The sequence below is a fragment of the Hyperolius riggenbachi genome, chromosome 2 (assembly GCF_040937935.1).
Source record: "Hyperolius riggenbachi isolate aHypRig1 chromosome 2, aHypRig1.pri, whole genome shotgun sequence".
Classification (NCBI taxonomy): Eukaryota; Metazoa; Chordata; class Amphibia; order Anura; family Hyperoliidae; genus Hyperolius; species Hyperolius riggenbachi.
The window spans coordinates 466721204-466743082 of record NC_090647.1 but is presented as its reverse complement, the minus strand read 5'-3'; the positions used below and the strand labels follow the sequence as shown (position 1 = coordinate 466743082).

General features: G+C 48.5%; 1 protein-coding gene across 4 annotated transcripts in view; it reads right to left on the bottom strand.

Moving 5' to 3' along the window:
• LOC137547042 (Na(+)/citrate cotransporter-like) overlaps window positions 1-21879 on the bottom strand; it is a 147464-nt gene that overhangs the window by 1861 nt on the left and 123724 nt on the right. For all 4 annotated transcript variants that reach the window (XM_068270179.1, XM_068270181.1, XM_068270178.1 and 1 more), the window contains one exon: window positions 16078-16239. In XM_068270179.1, the coding sequence (XP_068126280.1) occupies window positions 16078-16239 (162 nt within the window). The remainder of the gene's footprint in view (window positions 1-16077; window positions 16240-21879) is intronic.

Below are 21879 nucleotides of genomic sequence, written 5' to 3'. Positions count from 1 at the left end.
GTGGTAGTTTCAGTGGCTTTTTAGTACCAACTGTCAGATGAACATAGCAACTCTGGCTGAGCTGACCAACCAAAGTTTTATGACTAGTCATGCAGCCTCCAATGTCTCCAAAGCATTGGTCCTCAAACTAAGGCCTGCAGGCCGAATGCGGCCCCCTGAGGCTTTTTCACTGGCCCCCCACTCTCAAAATCTATTACTTATAGATGTGGCCCACTGCATCTTTAACCACTTGCCGACCGCCCACAGCCGATGGGCGGCGGCAAAGTGGACGCAGAAAGGACCGCAATACGCCCAAGGGCGTTGCGTCCTTTCGGCATCCCGGGGGAGCGATCGCGTTAATGACGCGCGCTTCCTCCGGCAACTGACTCCGCCCACCCGCGACGACAACCCGCCGGCCATTCGGAAGCGCCGGCGGGTTGTTAACCCCACGATCGCCGCATACAAAGTGTATAATACACTTTGTAATGTATACAAAGTGTATTATACAGGCTGCCTCCTGCCCTAGTGGTCCCAGTGTCCGAGGGACCACCAGGGCAGGCTGCAGCCACCCTAGTCTGCACCCAAACACACTGATCTGCCCCCCCCCTGCCCCCTGATCGCCCACAGCACCCCTCAGACCCCCCCCTGCCCACCCCCCAGACCACTGTTTGCACCCAATCACCCCCCTAATCACCCATCAATCACTCCCTGTCACTATCTGTCAACGCTATTTTTTTTATTCCCTAAACTGCCCCCTGGGGACTCCTGATCACCCCCCCCCCTGAGTACTGTATGCATCTATCCCCCCTGATCACCTGTCAATCACCTGTGATTGATGGGTGCATCAATCACCCCCTGTCACTGCCACCCATCAATCAGCCCCTAACCTGCCCCTTGCGGGCAATCTGATCACCCACCCACACCATCAGATCGCCTGCAAACCGCCGTCAGATCACCTCCCAAGTGCATTGTTTACATCTATTCTCTCCTCTAAACACCCACTAATCACCCATCAATCACCCCCTATCACCACCTGTCACTGTTACCTATCAGATCAGACCTTAATCTGCCCCTTGCGGGCACCCAATCACCCACCCACACGCTCAGATTGCCCTCAGACCCCCCCCCCCCTATTAATTCGCCAATGCATTATTTACATCTGTTCTTCCCTGTAATAACCCACTGATCACCTGTCAATCACCTATCACCCATCAATCACCCCCTGTCACTGCCACCCATCAATCAGCCCCTAACCTGCCCCTTGCTGGCAATCTGATCACCCACCCACACCATCAGATCGCCCACAGACCCGTCGTCAGATCACCTCCCAAGTGCATTGTTTACATCTGTTCTCTCCTCTAAACACCCACTAATTACCCATCAATCATTCATCAATCACCCATCAATCACACCCTATCACCACATGTCACTGTTACCCATCAGATCTGCCTCTTGCGGGCACCCAATCAACCGCCCACACGCTCAGATTGCCCTCAGACCCCCCCTTATCAATTCGCCAGTGCATTATTTACATCTGTTTTTCCCTGAAATAACCCACTGATCACCTGTCAATCACCCATCACCCATCAATCACCCCCTGTCACTGCCACCCATCAATCAGCCCTTAACCTGCCCCTTGCGGGCAATCTGATCACCCACCCACACCATCAGATCGCCCACAGACTCGCCGTCAGATCACCTCCCAAGTGCATTGTTTACATCTGTTCTCTCCTCTAAACACCCACTAATTACCCATCAATCACCCCCTATCACCACCTGTCACTGTTACCCATCAGATTAGACCCTAATCTGCCCCTTGCAGGCACCCAATCAACCGCCCACACGCTCAGATTGCCCTCAGACCCCCCCTTATCAATTCGCTAGTGCATTATTTACATCTGTTCTTCCCTGTAGTCAACCAAGTCTACCAAGATGGCGCTGACACCGGCTGCCCCAGCACACAGGCTCCGAGAACTTTCCTCTTTTTTCACTTTTTTTTCTCTCTTCCGATAATTTTTGATACTTTTTATTATTTTCTTAGTTTTAGCTTAGTGTTTAGTTAGTAGAAATTTGCTTTTGAGCGTAGCCAGAAGCCAGAAAGACCTCCTGCTCTCCCTAGCAGACCCAGTCTCGCTCACCCACGTGGTTTGAGAGAGGCCGGCAAAGCCCACACACAGCTGTACCCCGCGGCGAGCCCCGAGCAGCACCTCCACCGAGACTCACCAGCGACCAGCACCAGAGAAAGGACTGGGACCCGAGCGCCGCTACTCCCGCTCCAGAGGAGGACTGGGACCTGAGCACCGCTATCCCCGCTAGTCACCACCAGAGCTAGCGCACCTGAACTCACGGCCCCCACCAAGGCCACAGCTGCACCAAAGGAGAGTTCCCAGCTACATACTGCGGGGCTCCGGCTCCACCGCTCCAGCCGCAATCCACCGCTGCTGCTCCAGCCTGCCGCTACCTGGGTGGTCTCTGGAGGACTGGGACCCGAGCGCCGCTATCCCTGCTCCGGAGGAGGACTGGGACCCGAACGCCGCTATCCCCGCTAGTCGCCACCAGAGCTAGCGTATCCGAACCCACGGCCCCCGCCGAGGCCGCAGCTGCACCAAAGGAGGGTTCCCAGCTACCCGTAGAAGCCGACTGCGGGACCAGTGCTCCGGCTCCACCGCTCCCGCCGCAACCCACCGCCGCTGCTCCAGCCTGCCGCTACCTGGGTGATCTCTGGAGGGCTCCCAGCTACCTGCAGAAGCCAACTGCGGGACTTGTGCCCTGGCTCCACCGCTCCTGCTGCAATCCAGCTCCACCGCTCCTGCATCAGGTTGCCGCTCCTGCCTGGATGGTCTCCAGAGGCTCCCAGCTATGACGCTGGTATGAATGCAGCACACAGGCACCCAGAGGACCATCTACTACATCTGGCCCACAGGACACTGATGCCTCCCCACCCGCAGCAATGCAAGACCACAAGGTATGATCTACTGAGCACATGCTCTGTATCTTTGCCTGCCCTACAATCTCTTGTCTCTGAAACACCTGCCCGCTGCCCTTGCCCTTGCACACGCATTAGGAGTAAAGACTGTGCAGGCCCGCTTAGGACTCGAACTCTGAGCTGCTGCTTCTGCTTGCTTGCAATCTGCTTTATTAGCTACCATCTGCTTGTGTTTTCATACTGTGGGCTGTACATATGTCACTCCCCCCTCAACCAGGCTCTCCCACCATGCCCTCCATCACTGGCGCCACTATGCCACCTCAAGCGTCACGCAGGGTTTACACCAGGTCTCAGCTTATCCAGTGGGAATGCTGCAGGGGCCCGCAGCCAGAGGACAGGCCCCTACTCAACTCCGTCTGGGGGTACATCCAGCAAATTACTGCCCCTAGGGCAGCACAGTCCAGAGACGACGGGGCTGCAAGGCGGGTGCCCGGGTAAGGCTGAGGAAAAATGGAATGCACTCAGCCATTCCCTCGGCCCTCCTGGCAAATGTCCGCTCACTACCCAATAAGCTGGATGAACTCCGACTCCTCAGCGACAAGCGGGAGTTTGGCAGAAATACCCTGGTCCTCTGCTTCACAGAGACTTGGCTAGATGAGGGCATTCCTGACAACGCCCTACTGCTCCCGGGCTTAAATCTCATCCGTGCGGACCGCGACTACTTACTCTCAGGGAAAAAGAAGGGCGGCGGGGTCTGCTTTTACATCAATACCTCATGGTGTCCTGACACCTCGCTGTTAACCAGGAAATGCACCCCTGATCTCGAACTCCTACTAGTCAACTGCAGACTATTCTATTCTATTCACCCAGGAAGTTCTCCTCCTACGTTCTAGTGGGCGTATACATCCCACCTGATGCCGATACCAAAAACGCAGAACTGGACCTTAGCGATAGCATCACACAGTGGGAGACAACCCTTCCAGACTCCTTATTCATCGTTATGGGCGATTTCAACAAGGCCAACCTCCGTCGGGAACTGCCACGTTTCCACCAGCACGTTGCCTGCCCCACCAGGAATGCCAGCACCCTGGACCACTGCTACACGGTCCTAGAAGATGCCTATAAGGCCACCTCTTGGGCAGCACTGGGCTCATCTGACCACAACCTCATTCATCTGGTCCCCACCCACAGGAGACAACTGGAATCAGCAAAACCAGCCCTAAAGACCGTAATGGTGTGGTCAAATCAGGCAAAAAACAAACTCCAGGCCTGTTTCGACTGCACGGACTGGGAGGCTCTGGAAACACCTAATCTGGATGAGTGGGCAGACACTGTCATATCCTACATAAGTTTTTGTGAGGAATCCTGCATTCCCTCAAAGTCCTTCAAAATCTACCCAAACAGCAAACCCTGGTTTTCCAGCAAGCTACGACAACTACGAAAGCGCAAAGAAGCTGCGCACAAGTCAGGCTCCCTAGAGGACTTCAGGATAGCAAGGAACTCCCTCAACAAGGAGCTGAGAGCTGCAAAAAGGGAGTACGCAGGAAAGATAAGGGAGAACCTCAGCTCAAGGGACCCACGGGCTGTTTGGAAGGGGCTCAAGACGGTCACAAATTACAAGCCTGCACCTCACAATAAATCGCCAAACTCAGAGCTAGCTGAGGAACTCAGCAGCTTTTACTGCAGGTTCAAAAACCCAACGGACTCGCAGGGGGCCCCCTGCACCCTCTGTCCTCCTCCCTGCAAGCACAAGCCTTCCCCCTTCAGCGGTGAGTGAGGATGTGGTGCTGCACCACCTGTCCATGCTAAACACCGGAAAAGCCTCGGGTCCAGATGGTGTGTCTCCAGCCTGTCTGAAAGCAGCTGACCCCCATCCTCACTTCCATATACTCCAAGTCCCTAAGGGAAGGCAAGGTCCCTTCATGCTTTAAAAAGTCCACCATTATCCCTGTTCCAAAAAAAACAGGGAGCTCGAGCCCTAAACAACTTCAGACCAGTGGCCCTCACTTCTGTTGTCATGAAAACTTTCGAGAAAGCAGTCCTAGCCCTTCTTAAGCACTCCACTCTGCACCGCCTGGACCCACTCCAATTTGCGTATAGAGCAAATAGGTCCACGGATGACGCTATCAACATCTGTTTGGAGTTCGTTACAGACCACCTGGACAGACCGGACTCATATGCTAGAGTGCTCCTCTTGGACTTTAGCTCGGCATTCAACACCATATGCCCACGGATACTGCATGATAACCTAGTGGAGCTTGGTGTCCACCCCACCCTCCGCTGCTGGATCACGGATTTCCTTACAAATAGGTCCCAAACTGTGAAACTTGGAAACATATCATCCAGCCCAAGAACAACCAACACGGGAGCCCCACAGGGATGTGTCCTGTCACCTTTTCTGTTTTCACTATATACCAACAACTGCCCATCCAAAGAGAACTCCGTCAAAGTCATCAAATTCACAGATGATACCACAATTGTTGGCCTTGTTAGGAAGAACGATGAACGGGCCTACCTCCAGGAGGTGGAAAGAATCAGCCACTGGTGCAAGGAAAACAAGCTAGTGCTCAATAATACCAAAACTGTGGAAATGGTTATTGACTTCAGAAGGCGGAGCACCACCACCCCCCGCCCGATCCATATTAATGGGTCCGAAGTCAGTAGTCTCCGGTGTCCGTCTCCTGGGCACGACCATCACGGACGATCTGAGCTGGAAAGCCAACACCATCTCAACCCAAAAGAAGGCCCAGCAGAGACTCTTCTTCCTGCGGCAACTAAAAAAGTTTGGTATGGCCCACGAACTCCTAAAGTCCTTCTACTCTGCCACGATCGAGTCTGTCCTCTGTTCCTCCATCCTCGTCTGGTACACTGGGGCCACAACCAGCGACAGATACAAAATCCAGAGGGTCATCAGAACTGCAGAGAAAATAATTGGGAAGCCCCTTCCCCCACTGGAGCTCATTCATGAGGCCAGGATGTGTTCCAGAGCAACAAGGATTGCAAACGACTCGACGCACCCAGGCCATCGCTTCTTCCAACGGCTCCCGTTGGGGCGCAGATTCCGGGCCATCCCCACCAGGACATCAAGGCACAGGGGCACTTTTTTCCCCACAGCAGTGAGACTCTTGAACTCTGTACGAGCCCTTCGGGGTCCCCCGCCACCCAGGGAAGCACCTACGTAGTCTGACACCAGTGTTAATATTAATGTTCTACTTCTCTCTCTGCTGCTCCTCTTGAAATGTCTCTGTATCTGCTGATGAGTTGCTTACTGTCATGTTGTTTTTTATGATTACTTTGATTACCTTTTTTGCTGTATTTACTGCTCTCTTCTACTGTCAGTGTGTCTATGTAAACAAAGTCTAAGGTGTTCTGTGCTGCTAAAACCAATTCCGGGCATGACCCAAATCATGCTTGGCGAAATAAACGAATTCTGATTCTGAAATAACCCACTGATCACCTGTCAATCACCTGTCACCCATCAATCACCCCCTGTCACTGCCACCCATCAATCAGCCCCTAACCTGCCCCTTGCGGGCAATCTGATCACCCACCCACACCATCAGATCGCCCACAGACCCGCCGCTAGATCACCTCCCAAGTGCATTGTTTACATCTGTTCCCTTCTCTAAACACCCACTAATTACCCATCAATCACCCCCTATCACCACCTATCACTGTTACCCATCAGATTAGACCCTAATCTGCCCCTTGCGGGCACCCAATCAACCGCCCACACGTTCAGATTGCCCTCAGACCCCCCCCTTATCAATTCGCCAGTGCATTATTTACATCTGTTCTTCCCTGTAATAACCCACTGATCACATGTCAATCACCTATCAATCACCCATCAATCATCCCCTGTCACTGCCACCCATAAATCACCCCCTGTCACTGCCACCCATCAATCAGCCCCTAACCTGCCCCTTGCGGGCAATCTGATCACCCACCCACACCATCAGATCGCCTGCAGACCCGCTGTCAGATCACCTCCCAAGTGCATTGTTTACATCTGTTCTCTCCTCTAAACACCCACTAATTACCCATCAATCACCCCCTGTCACCACCTGTCACTGCCACCCATCAGATTAGACCCCTATCTGCCCCTAGGGCACCCAATCACCCGCCCACACCCTCAGAACGCCCTCAGACCCCATCCCTGATCACCTTGCCAGTGCATTGCTTGCATCTATTCCCCCCACTAATCACACCTTGAGACACCCATCAATCACCTCCTGTCACCACCTGTCACCCCCTAGCACACCTACCCATCAGATCAGGCCCTAATTTGCCCCGTGTGGGCTCCTGATCATTCGGCCAAACCCTCAGATCCCCCTCAGACCCCCTTCTGATCACCTCCCCAGTGCATTGATTGCATCTATTTTCCCCTCTAACCACCCCCTGAGACACCCATCAATCACCTCCTGTCACCCCCCTTGTACTCCTATCCATCAGATCCGGCCCAATACAATCTGTCATCTAAAAGGCCACCCTGCTAATGACCGGTTCCACAAAATTTGCCCCCTCATAGACCACCTGTCATCAAAATTTGCAGATGCTTATACCCCTGAACAGTCATTTTGAGACATTTGGTTTCCAGACTACTCACGGTTGTGGGCACGTAAAATGCCAGGGCAGTATAGGAACACCACAAGTGACCCCTTTTTAGAAAAAAGACACCCCAAGGTATTCTGTTAGGTGTATGACGAGTTCATAGAAGATTTTATTTTTTGTCAAAAGTTAGCGGAAATTGATTTTTAATGTTTTTTCACAAAGTGTCATTTTTCACTAAGTTGTGACAAAAAATAAAATCTTCTATGAACTCACCATACACCTAACGGAATACCTTGGGGTGTCTTCTTTCTAAAATGGGGTCACTTGTGGGGCTCCTATACTGCCCTGGCATTTTAGGGGCCCTAAACCGTGAGGAGTAGTCTAGAAAACAAATGCCTCAAAATGACCTGTGAATAGGACGTTGGGCCCCTTAGCGCACCTAGGCTGCAAAAAAGTGTCACACATGTGGTATCGCCGTACTCAGGAGAAGTAGTATAATGTGTTTTGGGGTGTATTTTTACACATACCCATGCTGGGTGGGAGAAATAAAAAAAAAACAAAAATTTGTCATTTTCAGAGATATTTCTCCCACCCAGCATGGATATATGTAAAAATACACCACAAAACACATTATACTACTTCTCCTGAGTACGGCGGTACCACGTGTGGCACTTTTTTGCACCCTAAGTGCGCTAAGGGGCCCAAAGTCCAATGAGTACCTTTAGGATTTCACAGGTCATTTTGCGACATTTGGTTTCAAGACTACTCCTCACGGTTTAGGGCCCCTAAAATGCCAGGGCAGTATAGGAACCCCACAAATGACCCAATTTTAGAAAGAAGACACCCCAAGGTATTCCGTTAGGAGTATGGTGAGTTCATAGAAGATTTTTTTTTTGTCACAAGTTAGTGGAAATTGATTTTTAATTGTTTTTTTTTTTCACAAAGTGTCATTTTCCGCTAACTTGTGACAAAAAATAAAATCTTCTATGAACTCACCATACTCCTAACGGAATACCTTGGGGTGTCTTCTTTCTAAAATGGGGTCACTTGTGGGGTTCCTATACTGCCCTGGCATTTTAGGGGCCCTAAACCGTGAGGAGTAGTCTAGAATCCAAATGCCTCAAAATGACCTGTGAAATCCTAAAGGTACTCATTGGACTTTGGGCCCCTTAGCGCACAAGACCAGTCTTATCACCCAAACGACAGTCTGTACACACGCCCGATTTCGCATGCGGACGACTGAACGACGGGACGCTCAAACGACCCGTCGCTCGCAAAAATCCGACGTGTGTATGGGCCTTTAGGTTTATCACTGTATACAGGCAGCACTTGCTAAGCCCACAGCACTGGAGCAAGTCTGTCAATGACCAGCCAGCCACACAAGCAAGGACGATCTGTTTCATCATGCTAGCCCTCCTTATTACACAGGGGGGCTGGCCAGGGTTCCCTTCTGTGATTGGGTGCCAGGGCTTAGGCTGGGAGGCCTCTGATTAGCTGGGAGCCAATGAGGTCAGGTGGGGCTAGCCAGAGTTCCCCTCTGTGATTGGTTGCTAGGGCTTCTGCTGGGAGCTCTCTGATTGGCTGGGAGCCCTCTGATTGGCTCAATGACATCATCTCCCTTGTTACAGTACCCAGATCCAGATATTCATCGGATATCCGCGGGTACCCGCGGGTATCCGGATTATGCGGCCAGATACCCGCATAGAGCTATCCAGATATTGGCCCAGGTATCTTGGTCCGACCCGGATAGCATAAAAATGGTCGGGTACCCGGATCCGGATGAGTATCCCTGGTCTGCACCACCTTCTTATGAAATATCTTACATTTATTATGTAAAATTACATAAAAAATACTGTAGGGCCATGGCAGATGCTGTTCCGGGCTACTGCCCTTTCTCAGGTTGCCCAGAACATAAGATATTTTACAAGGTGGTGGTGCAGACTCCTATTGTTTACTTGACTGAATATTCCGGTGATACCCAGGAAGAGAGCGCTGCACACCTTACCCCATTGTGGGGCGGCCAGGAGAGTGTGTTTCCACTTGTGCTAATGGACTCAGGTTCAGACAGTAAAATGAATATGGTTCTGTTAGGGCCCATTTCCACTAGAGCGAATCTGCATGCGTTTTCTGCATGCAGAGTCGCATAACCAATATAAGTCATTCAATGAGCTTGTTTCCACTTGTCAGAAATTCTGTGCAGTGGACTGTGCAGAAAAAATCTGCACAGCAGAGCCATCAAAATTCGCACACCGCAAGGCTAGTGTGCGATACGCCTGTAATGTAATTATGCGAATTTCCCATGCGAATTCGCGTATGTTTTCACTTACAAACAATGTAAAAGCACACAGGCACTGACATGGTTAAATTCGCCTACTTACATACAGATGCGAATTTTAACGTGTTTTACAAACGCATACGAATTTGCACCACACTAGTGAAAACGAGCCCTAAGACTAAGGAAAATGTCTTAGCTATAGTAATGTTTAATAAACATAATAATTTGATTACATGGCCAAATACCGGTACATAAGCAATTTTAGAGTTTTAAAGATAAATTATACTTTTGTTGAAATAAATTCAATGTATTCAATGTATACCTATATTTTACATAGAATAACAGGAAGTAATGGGGCACATGCCCTAAAGTGCAGTAAAGTTGCTGTGAGAGCATTGCTAGGGTAACACGTGTATGCGTTTGTGTTAATAAAGTTGCTTTTGACTTTAAATTCAGAATGGACCATTCTATTCACTTCCACAAATATACTTTACCACATTTGTCCCTTTAAAAAGTCAGTCCAAAAACCTACTCAGAGACTGCTTTCTAAGTACAAAAGTCATCATAACTATAGGAAGGCCAGGCATTAACGCACAACAGAACTTGCTCAGCACTTTGGGAGAATCCCAGGTCTCTGTGCTGAAACTGCTGAACTCAGATATCTTTGCCACATGGAGACTATACAGTGTGATAAAAAAGCATGCATAGGAAAACACTGGCAGTTGTTCAAAAGCTATTCTAATTCAGGAAAAGCGATTACAGCTCATAAACAAAGCCAATTTAATAATGATGCCTGAAGGTCTGCTTTGAAAGGTAAACAAAACCAAAATGTTACTCATAGTTTGTAGAAGACACTGTATTTTTAATTCTTGAATTCAACATCTGCATTTCAGAAGTCTTGGAGACAGGAAATCTACCCCAGACCTCAACCCCCCCCCCCCCCGACACACACACACACACACACACACACACACACCACTGCTACACACTCACACACGCTCTTCGCACTGGAATCCCCACAGAAACATATGGAGCACACCACAAAGTACTATTCAATTATATTATTTGGCATAAGCTTGGGAGGATCTTGCAGCTCCATCAGGAGGCATAGTGAGAGACTCAGCTTACAATATTAAGGGCCTGTTTCCACTAACGCAAATTCTGGATGCAGAAAAACTCCAATGAATGCATATGGGCCTGTTTCCATTAAACCCATTTTTTCTGATGCAGATTTCCCATAGGCATTCATTGGAGTCAGTTTTCTGCATTCAGAATCCGAGTGTAGTGGAAATAGACCCTTTGTGATGATCGCTGCTGCAGCAGCTGTTGCTGGAAGTAGTAGTGCTGCAGCTCAGGCAGTTCTGATCTATTTCCATGCAAGCTGCATAGCTTTGTCTGTCTTTCCCTGCTGTCAGCTTGTGACTGATTATCATTCACCTGTGTGGGAATCTGCATGTCTGCTCCCATTGGATGACCTCAGTATAAAGATCTGCTTCCTGCAGGGTTTCCTTGGGTTTTCATAGCTTCAGTTTAAGCCCGTCTTGCTGTCGCTTTAGCCCCCGATCGTGTTTCTTGTTATAAAGATACTTTGCTGGTCTTTGCATCATATATTGGTTCATTGCCAATATATATGCATACCAGCACGTTTATTATTTTCCTTGTATTCGTGTTACGTTGATACATCAGTGTCGCTGATATATACGTACACGAACTGTTTATTTCCTGTGTTCAGTTAGTCAGTTTTCCAGCACGTTTTGGTAGTTTGCGCGTACCGTGAGCACCCGTGCTGAGCTAGTTATCCTGTTCCTGGTCCTGTTTGTGGATTGCGTTCATCTCTGCGAAGAGATAACGAATCCTTCTGAATCCAGTTATGTTACTGTTTGTGGATTGCGTTCATCTCTGCGAAGAGATAGCGAATCCTTCTGAGTCCTGTTCCCTGTATTACTCCAGTCCTAGTCAGCGTTCCTGCTTATGTCATATATCGGTTCATTGCCGATATATACATATGTTAGTCAGACGTTACAAATAGTTTCATTGATAGCTGTAATTGTAATACGCTAGGAAAACATACTTATTGTATATTTATCTGTGTTACGTTCATCTATCTCGATCCTGCTATTTCCTGACTATCCTGTCCTGTCTTTGTGAGGCACGCCATCGCCGCAACGCATTGGCTGCCTCATTCCAGTCTGTCTGGTTTTGGACGCTTGCTGTCGCTAAGTAGCCGCTAGCTAGCAAGCGTTCATTCTGTCTACCTGTCCTGATCTCCTCAGTTCTGGGTTATGCGCTCAGCGCTACTTTGCGCTGAGACGTTATAATGAAAGCATTGTTTGTGGCTGTCAGATCTGCACCGGCTCTGTGCGCCACAATCTCCTATTGGAGTCAGTCCTCCCCTCCACTATACTAGGGATAGCCTGTTTCTTTGTGCTAGTGTGTGTACTTCCTCCACATCAGCTCATGCGTTGCATGCTGACTGTGGAGAATACACCACCAAGCCTTACACCCTTACTCTTTATCTCATCTTTTAAACATCTTATTAAATGACATTAACCCTTCACAATACACCATGTTTTAGTTGGAAACTGCCTCTGCGTAAAGATGGACTAAAAGGCAGGGACTGCAAAAGAAAAGAGGTATTATTGGTATTAACCACTTATGGAAGCATGTAATTGAACCCAATCTCTGCCAGAGCATAGATTTCACTATATTTAGCTATCTGGATAGCTATCTGGCGCCCGGATACGCGCACTTATATCACTGCAGGCACTTTTATTGACCTGAGGAAGCGGCTATGGTCCGTGAAACGCGTTGTCTAGTGCATCAATAAAAACTGATTTCTTAATCCTGAACTTCTACTTGTGTTTATACCCTGCCAAACATCAACAAGGTAGGACGACTTCATCTACCTATTTCTAAATTGACCACATTAAAATTGATATACAATATAATATAACACTATTACTGCAAGGACAGAACTTAGACCGGTCGCCTCCTACCTGTGCTAAATATAGTAAATATCCCTTATATACTAAGGATGATTTAGTTGAGAGCTCTCGACGGATAAATCAATTTTCTGGAGCAGCGACCATCTAGGAACCAAAAGTGGGGACAGTTTCTCCCCACCTGTGACTACGAGTGGTTGCCTCTGCTGCAACCCATCCTTGCGAGTATATTCTCTTTTGATTTTGAACACACCTCAATCAACTAACAATATTGCACCAGATTGGGCTCCCAGACTTTCTGTGATTTCTCTTCCTTTGCTACTCTACATAGATTTCACTAGACTGCGTCTGCTCGCTCCCACAACAATCCTGCTCACCTGATGGGGGATATTCAGCTGTCATTTCACAACTGACATCTCCCCCCACTTAGATCAGGAGCCATGCTAATTGGGGACCACTAGACACCAGGGATATATAAAGAGGACCACTAGACATCAGGAATATATATAGAGGACTTCTAGACACCAGGCTTGGTGAAGGCTTGCTGGCTGTGCAGTGAATGGCGCACAGTGGAGCCACCTGCACTGTGGGTGGCCAAAGGGGAGCACAACAGCTAATCTGCAGGCGAATGCCTGGGTTACCGTATGGCAGGCACAATCAGATGCCTGGGGTAGAGCAGAGCTGGATGGACGGTTCTCCAAATTCATAGAAGGAGCACTCCTCCTTACACCTAATCTCGTGCTTGGCTGACCAGAATCATAGCAGGAGCGCTCCTCTGTACACATAATCTCGTGCTTGGCTGGGGCTAGAATCATAGCAGGAGCAGCCCTCCGTACACATAATCTCCTGCTTGGCTGGCCAGAATCATAGCAGGAGCGCTCCTCCATACACATAATCTCGTGCTTGGCTGGCCAGAATCATAGAAGGAGCACTCCTCCTTACACATAATCTCATGCTTGGCTGGCCAGAATCATAGCAGGAGCGGCCTTCCGTACACATAATCTCGTGCTTGGCTGGCTAGAATCATAGCAGGAGCGCTCCTCCGTACACATAATCTCGTGCTTGGCTGGCTAGAATCATAGCAGGAGCCAGGAGCGGCCCTCCGTACACATAATCTTGTGCTTGGCTGGCCAGAATCATAGAAGGAGCACTCCTCCTTACACATAATCTCGTGCTTAGCTGGCTAGAATCATAGCAGGAGCGGCCCTCCGTACACATAATCTCGTGCTTGGCTGGCCAGAGTCATAGAAGGAGCACTCCTCCTTACACATAATCTCGTGCTTGGCTGGCTAGAATCATAGCAGGAGCGCTCCTCCGTACACATAATCTCATGCTTGGCTGGCCAGAATCATAGCAGGAGCGCTCCTCCGTACACATAACCTCGTGCTTGGCTGGCTAGAATCATAGCAGGAGCCAGGAGCGGCCCTCCGTACACATAATCTCGTGCTTGGCTGGCCAGAATCATAGAAGGAGCACTCCTCCTTACACATAACCTCGTGCTTAGCTGGCTAGAATCATAGCAGGAGCCAGGAGCGCTCCTCCGTACACATAATCTCATGCTTGGCTGGCCAGAATCATAGCAGGAGCGCTCCTCCGTACACATAACCTCGTGCTTGGCTGGCTAGAATCATAGCAGGAGCCAGGAGCGGCCCTCTGTACACATAATCTCATGCTTGGCTGGCCAGAATCATAGCAGGAGCGCTCCTCCTTACACATAATCTCGTGCTTGGCTGGCCAGAATCATAGCAGGAGCGCTCCTCCGTACACATAATCTCGTGCTTGGCTGGCCAGAATCATAGCAGGAGCGCTCCTCCATACAAATAATCTCGTGCTTGGCTGGCTAGAATCATAGCAGGAGCGGCCCTCCGTACACATAATCTTGTGCTTGACTGGCCAGAATCATAGCAGGAGCGGCCCTCCGTACACATAATCTCGCGCTTCCTGCAGGTGTTTTTGTAAAGACAGTGTGGTGTGTATGGACTTCTGTGCGCAGGGTGCAGACACAAGGTACATGGTATACAATAACCCCCCATATAAAATATGCAACAACCAATCGCGCGTTGTCAGGAGCAGCAGCATTTCCTACCCTCAACTTATATACGTGAGTCATTCAATATTTTCTGGTTTCTGGGGTAAAAGTTGGGGGGTCGGCATACAGGCGAGTTGGCTTATACATGAGTATATACGGTACATATACACACTTAGTAGTCAGTAGTGATAAAGTTGCTGATTGAATAGGGACATAGCTAAGTTGTCAAAACTGCTCTGGTCCTTAAAAGAAACCCGAGGTGTGGGACCTATGTTGTCAGATTTTTCATAGACATCTGATCTGCATGCTTGTTCAGAGTCTGTGGCTTAAAGTACTAGTGGCAGGACAGCCAGGCAATGTGCATTATTTAAAAGGAAATAAACATGTCAGCCTCTATACCTCTCTTACCTTGGGTTCCCTTTAAAGAGGAACTTCAGCCTAAACAAACATACTATCATTAAGTTACATTAGGTATGTTAATTAAAATAGATGGGTAATATCATCTCTTACCCACCCTGTTTTAAAAGAACAGGCAAATGTTTGTGATTTCATGGGGCAGGCATCTTTTTGGTTGAAAGGAGATGACAGGGAGCATGAGACACAGTTCCAGCTGTCCTGTGTCCTGATCACCCCTCCCAGCTACATGCGCTAGTCAACGAGAAAAACAAGATCAGAAATCCCATCATGCTTTGCACAGCATCAGGGGAAAAATGCACGGGCAGATTTCTTCGATGGGGCAGAGCTTAGCTTCTGTGCAGCTAAAAATGAGGCTTGGGTAAGAAAAACAAAGTTCTGATGCTGTGAAACTGTTAAAGAAACACCAAGCGCTGTCAGTGCTGCTGAGTAGATTTTTAGTCTGGAGGTTCACTTTAAGGAGTTTTTATAAGTAGATACTGAAAGAGCTAGCTAGGCTATACCAATATGCAAATGTACTACTATCAAGAAAATATATATTTTACCTTCTGGTGCCTTCCGTTTGACGTTATATAAAAGAAGAACAAAATTTTAATAAGCGGAGCAGCCCAGAATCAGCTTGCAGAAAAAAAAACACAATTTAACAGAAAAGAGGATTATCCAACAATCAGTTTAATGGTGCCCATACACGGTACAATAAAAACGTTTAAAGTTCCCGTTTATTCAACCAAAACAATCAATCAATCAAAATGAACGACTATCCTGTTTTTTCTAATAAAAATCTGATCGGACAAGATGGAAACATCTTTAAATTTGATCTAATAATTGAACTAAATTATCTAATTGAAAAAAATGAAAAAATTGTACCATGTATGGGCACCATAAGAGTAATTATGGTAACTACTGTAGCAGTCAGCTCTGAAGCTATTGTGTCTTACATTAAAATGTCTTATAATCATACCATAGATGCTAGGATTGGCAAGAAGAGAGTCGCCGTAGCAACATTGCTGGCACATTCTGTAAAGACAGCGATCATTAGGCACAAGATGATGGCAATGGCCCAAGGCGGAATGCCGTTCAGAAATGCCATCTGCTGACCAAGCCATAAAGAAAGTCCGGCAGCCTGTAAAGAAAAACAAATATCGGTATGATAGAATGATCTACTGATCTATGGCATTTTCATTTTTAGGATGAAAGTCACTGAAAGGTGCTATCAGTAGTCACCAAAATAAATAGAGTATAATTGCAAAAATACTATAGAGCAGTGGTGGTAAAACTGTAACATATAGAGGCCCTCAAGTGCAGCACCTGACCTAGCCAAAGGAAGGACCACACATTATATTTTAAGTGGACCTCCACTGGCTCTGTCCTTGTAACCCACCATTAGGGGGATGGACTTCCTGAAAATTTTCAACAAATAAGTAACTTCTGGCTTCTATACCATCTTTTCAAAGGAAAACAGAATATTCTGACTTTAAAGCTTTAAGATCTCAATTGCTTTATAAAGGCTGTCCCCAAAATACAAACATCCGACTTACAGACGACTCTTACTTATAAAAGGGGAGTGGCTGTGTGTGACACACAAAGGCGGAGAGCAGCCGGTGCTCTGCTGCTTTTGCCGTCAGCCAATAAGATCCCCGTGGGTTGATCACATCATCAATGCCTAATGTGCAGCTGCGAGGGACAGTTCGGGCCTGATTCCACTAGCCGTGGTGCGATGCGATAATCACATCGCACCGCAAACAAACTGAAACCAATACAAGTCAATGGAGTAGTTTCCATTGACGCAAATTTACCTACGCGATGCGGTGTGATGCGACGCGGGGAAATTATGGTTAGCGAGCAGCAGATTTCCGCAGCACATATCCGATTCCCATTATCGCATATATGGATGTGAACCGGAAGATGATCGTATTCAAATGATAGTGGAAATGGGCCCTTCGTCTTTTTTTTGGATAGTAAGTTTTACTGTGCATGCACAGCTGGATTGACTGTGCTAATGAAAGTACTAATGGGGACATAGGAGTCACAAAGGAAGGCCCAAGACACACCAAACGTGGCACAGAAGGGACAAGAGGAGGCGCATGAGGCACAAAAGGGGGCATAGAGGAGGCACAAAAGGGGCCATAGAGGAGGCACAAAAGGGGCCATAGAGGAGGCACAAAAGGGGCCATAGAGGAGGCACAAAAGGGGCAAAGATTAGACACAAAAGGGGGCCATAGAGGAGGCACAAAAGGGGGCAAAGAGGAGACACAAAAGGAGCCATAGAGGAGGCACAAAAGGGGGCAAAGAGGAGACACAAAAGGGGCCATAGAGGAGGCACAAAAGGGGGCAAAGAGGAGACACAAAAGGGGACATAGAGGAGGCACAATAGGGGGCAAAGAGGAGACACAAAAGGAGCACAGGTAATTATTTATGGGATGCTCTAACAAGTAAATGCACTTGCTCCAATTTACATACATATTCATCGTAAAAACAAACCTAGAGTCCCTATCTTGTTTACAATGATTGACTATATGGCAATTTTAAGCCACATGAGGCATCAATCTCACATCTATGTAATTTACAGGTATCTTAGTGGCTAATGGCTGATACTCTCTCCTCCCTTGCAGCACTTAAATCTTGACAATGATGCTTCCTGCATAGAGTTTTTTTTATGCTCTCTCTCTCTCTGCATTTGCATGGGTATCCTCTGGGCACTACAGTTTTCTTCTGCATTTTAAAAATATAGCATTCAGAGTACTGTACCCAGACACCCGAGAAACACCATAATATACACATCACTGCCATACTCTGTATCAGAGACAGAAGGATTCTAAACATTGGAGACACCAATCTGAACTCGCCCTAGAACAGTGTCTAGAGAACGTTTATTTCTTTTTATTATTCTGCTCTCTGGCATCCAGTCCTACAACAGGACAGAATGTTCAGCCAAGTAAAAGCTTTCTATGAAAGCTACAATTTTCTCCTTGAAACAGTATAGGTTCTCTCCCTGAAGAACATGTTTTCATTTTTAGGTTGATTTTGAAGTGGTCTTATGCATTTCAGCACCAATGGAAGAGCTGATCAGTTGTATTGCTTTCATCCATGTGTACATTATCTTGTTCTTACATAAATCCCAGTACACCATAAACCCATATTGCAGTTTATTTTTATAATCTGCTGTCCCCACCCCATTCCTGCCCTGACCTAAAGATGAAGCTCCCATTACCTCAAATCCCCTTCACATTCTCCAAGTGTCATCTTACCATTTTACATCACACTGTCCCACCACCACTACTGCATTCCCCAAGTTTCGTTCAAAGAGACCATTCAAATTCATTTTATCTAGTGTCCCCTTTTGTCACGTTAATTTTAGTACTTTTTTTTTTTTGCTAGGTGTTTTAAATTATATTACAGCATTATAGGGGCAACATGCAATTCCAGGTGATAAGAAGCTCACCATGTGCAAGTTTCTTATTCCTTCACCATTGCTCGGGAGTTACCAGAAAATGAGTGACGTCTGAGTGAGAAGAGCCTCACTCAGGTAAATAACAGTCATTCATGATCATCTGAGCGGTTGCTTCTACCTGCCTTGCGAGCAAGTTTTGTGCTGAGGAACTGTCTTTCAGCACCACAGCACTGCTGCCTCACTACCATATAATCCACTGCACCTCTGATCACCAATGCTACAATGCTGTGAACCCCAACACTCTCCCCCGAAATCCAAGTATACCACGTCATTGTCAGGCACCACAACACCATCCTGACGTCCACTGCACCTGAAGCTACATTGCTGAGCACTGCAACACTCTTCCCAAATCCAAGTACACCACTACATTGTCAGGCACCACAACACCATCCTGACGTCCACTGCACCCAAAGCTACATTGCTGGGCACTGCAACAATCTCCCGATGCCTGCCGATCCTCACCACTACATTGTCAGGCACCACAACACCATCCTGACGTCCACTGCACCTGAAGCTACATTGCTGAGCACTGCAACACTCTCCCCAAATCCAAGTACACCACTACATTGTCAGGCACCACAACACGATCCTGACGTCCACTGCACTCGAAGCTACAATGCTGTGCACCCCAACACTCTCTCCAAATTCAAGTACACCACTATATTGTGAGGCACCATAACACCATCCTGACGCTCACTGCACGTGAAGCTACATTGCTGGGCACTGCGACACTCTCCCGAGGCCTGCCGATCCCCACCACTACATTGTCAGGCACTGCAGCACCATCCTGATGTCCACTGCACCCGAAGCTACATTGCTGGGCACCCCAACAATTTCCCGATGTCTGCCGATCCCCACCAGGCCACCACCACATTGCCATGCATCTTGACATTCTCCTAATGTCCATACACCTGTGCCGCACCACCCTGGTATTGTTTCCCACCAGTGTTTATCCAGAGGGGTGCAGGCATGGCTTGTGCCATGGGCGCCAACGCGTTGCCTGCCCCAAGCCACCCTTCTGCTGTCTGTCTCCCCTCCTGCCCCCACTGCCTGAGGGCCCCAGCCACCCAGCTCAATCTTGCCACAGTCACCCAGCCCCAGCCTGCACCCTGCCCCAGCATGCATCCTGCCCCAGCCACCCAGCCTGCACCCTGCCCCAGCATGCATCCTGCCACAGCCACCCAGCCTGCACCCTGCCCTAGCATGCATCCTGCCCCAGCCACCCAGCCTGCACCCTGCCCCAGCATGCATCCTGCCACAGCCACCCAGCCTGCACCCTGCCCCAGCATGCATCCTGCCCCAGCCACCCAGCCTGCACCCTGCCCCAGCATGCATCCTGCCCCAGCATGCATCCTGCCCCAGCCACCCAGCCTGCACCCTGCCCCAGCATGCACCCAGCCTCAGCATGCACCCTGCCCCAACCAGCACCCTGTCCCAGCCTGCACCCTACCCCAGCCACCCAGCCCCTGCATGCACTCAGGCCCAGCCACCCTGCCCCAGCCTACACCCAGCCCCATCATGCACCCTGCAGCAGCCTACACCCAGCCCCATCATGCACCCTGCAGCAGCCTACACCCAGCCCCAGCATGCATCCTGCGCCAGCGACCCAGCTCCAGCCTGCCATGGTCACCCAGCTCCAGCCTGCACCCTGCCCAAGCCATCCAGCTCCACCCTGCACCCTGCCACAGTCACCCAGCTCCAGCCTGCATCCTGCCCTAGAATGCATCCTGCCCCAGCCACCCAGACTCAGCATGCACCCTGCCCCAGCCAGCCTGCAACCTGCACCCAGCCCCAAGCAAACACCCTGCACCCAGCCAGCAATTGGGGGACAGCTATGGCTACCTAATATCTAGGGATACATCTTGCTACCCAATACTTATATATATATGAGCACATGGCTACTTTATTATTTTATTTGGGGAACATGGCCACTTAATTTATGTATGCATGGTTGGACTTTGCTTCTTAATTGTTTTATCTTGATTTACCTGCCTATTTAATTTGTTTATTGTGAGGCACCTGGCTGCTTAATTATTTTATCTGGAGATGTGTGCAGGGGCGTAGCAATAGGGGTTGCAGAGGTAGCGACCGCATCGGGGCCCTTCCTCAACCAAAGCATTAGCTGTTTATTGGTCCTGTGGTGGTAATAATCACTTCTATAGATGCTTTGAATAGTAGTAATCATTAACACACTGTTCCCCAACCCCTTCTTGCACCTCTAATACTATGTATGACCAAGGCAGGTTTTGTTGCGCCGTATCAAGTGTTATATATAGAGTGGTGGGGGGACCCATGTAAAACTCGCACCGGGGCCCATAGCTCCAAGGCTACGCCACTGGATGTGTGACTACTTGATTATTTTATCTGGATGATTGTGACTTTATTTTTATTGGGCGGCATGTGAAGACTTTATGAATTATCTCATAGTATGTGTCTACTTGATTCTTTTATCTGGAGGTATGGAACTATTTGATTATTTTATCTGGAAGCATGTGACCAGAGCTGGATCATCCAAAAGCCAACTTAGGCATGTGCCTAGGGTGAGGAGAGACACTAAGGGCCTAATTGACTTTAGCCTCTCTTCAAAACTTCCAAAAAAGCCAGGTGGCGATCAAGGGTGGGTTCAAAGATAATACTTGCCTAGGACCCCATTAAACCTTAATCCCTCTCTGCATGTGACTATTAAATTTTGAGGCACATGGCAAATCAATTGAATTCATGTATGCGGGGGCATTTTAAACTCTGGTACCTTTTAAACAATAAACAGGAAGGGGGCATAATTTTAGCGTTTGCCGTTGACGCCATATTACCCAGATATGCCTCTGTTTCCCGCAGCAGCAGTGCTGACCTGCCAGGACCACTGCCACACCACTTCCCACCTCTCTTCACTGCTGTGTGAAATGGGGCTACAAGTTTGCTGCTGCGACTCCTCATCAGTCCACAAAGCTAATGAAAAGTTCTGCAATTACATAGGGCCCAAGGTGAGAAAAAACTGGTGAGATAAAGCAAGAGATATGTTTTGTCTATGGAGGCCATGGAGTCTTTAAAAGAAAGTTTCACTTTTGTTCAAAACAAATCCATAAACACAAATCATGCTGCCAGTGACATGATTATCTCACCCACAGCCCCCAATGAATAGGCGAAGCAGCTTGCTCAACCTGCCTCCAGCAACAGACATCACTGCCCCCTTAAGGAAGGTCAGTGGCAGCACGTGAGGGAGCGTGCAAAGCAGAGTCAGAGACAAAGGCTTGATTCACTAAGACAAATAGCACTCCTTATCAAAGTCAGCACGCCTTATCAAAGTTAACACGC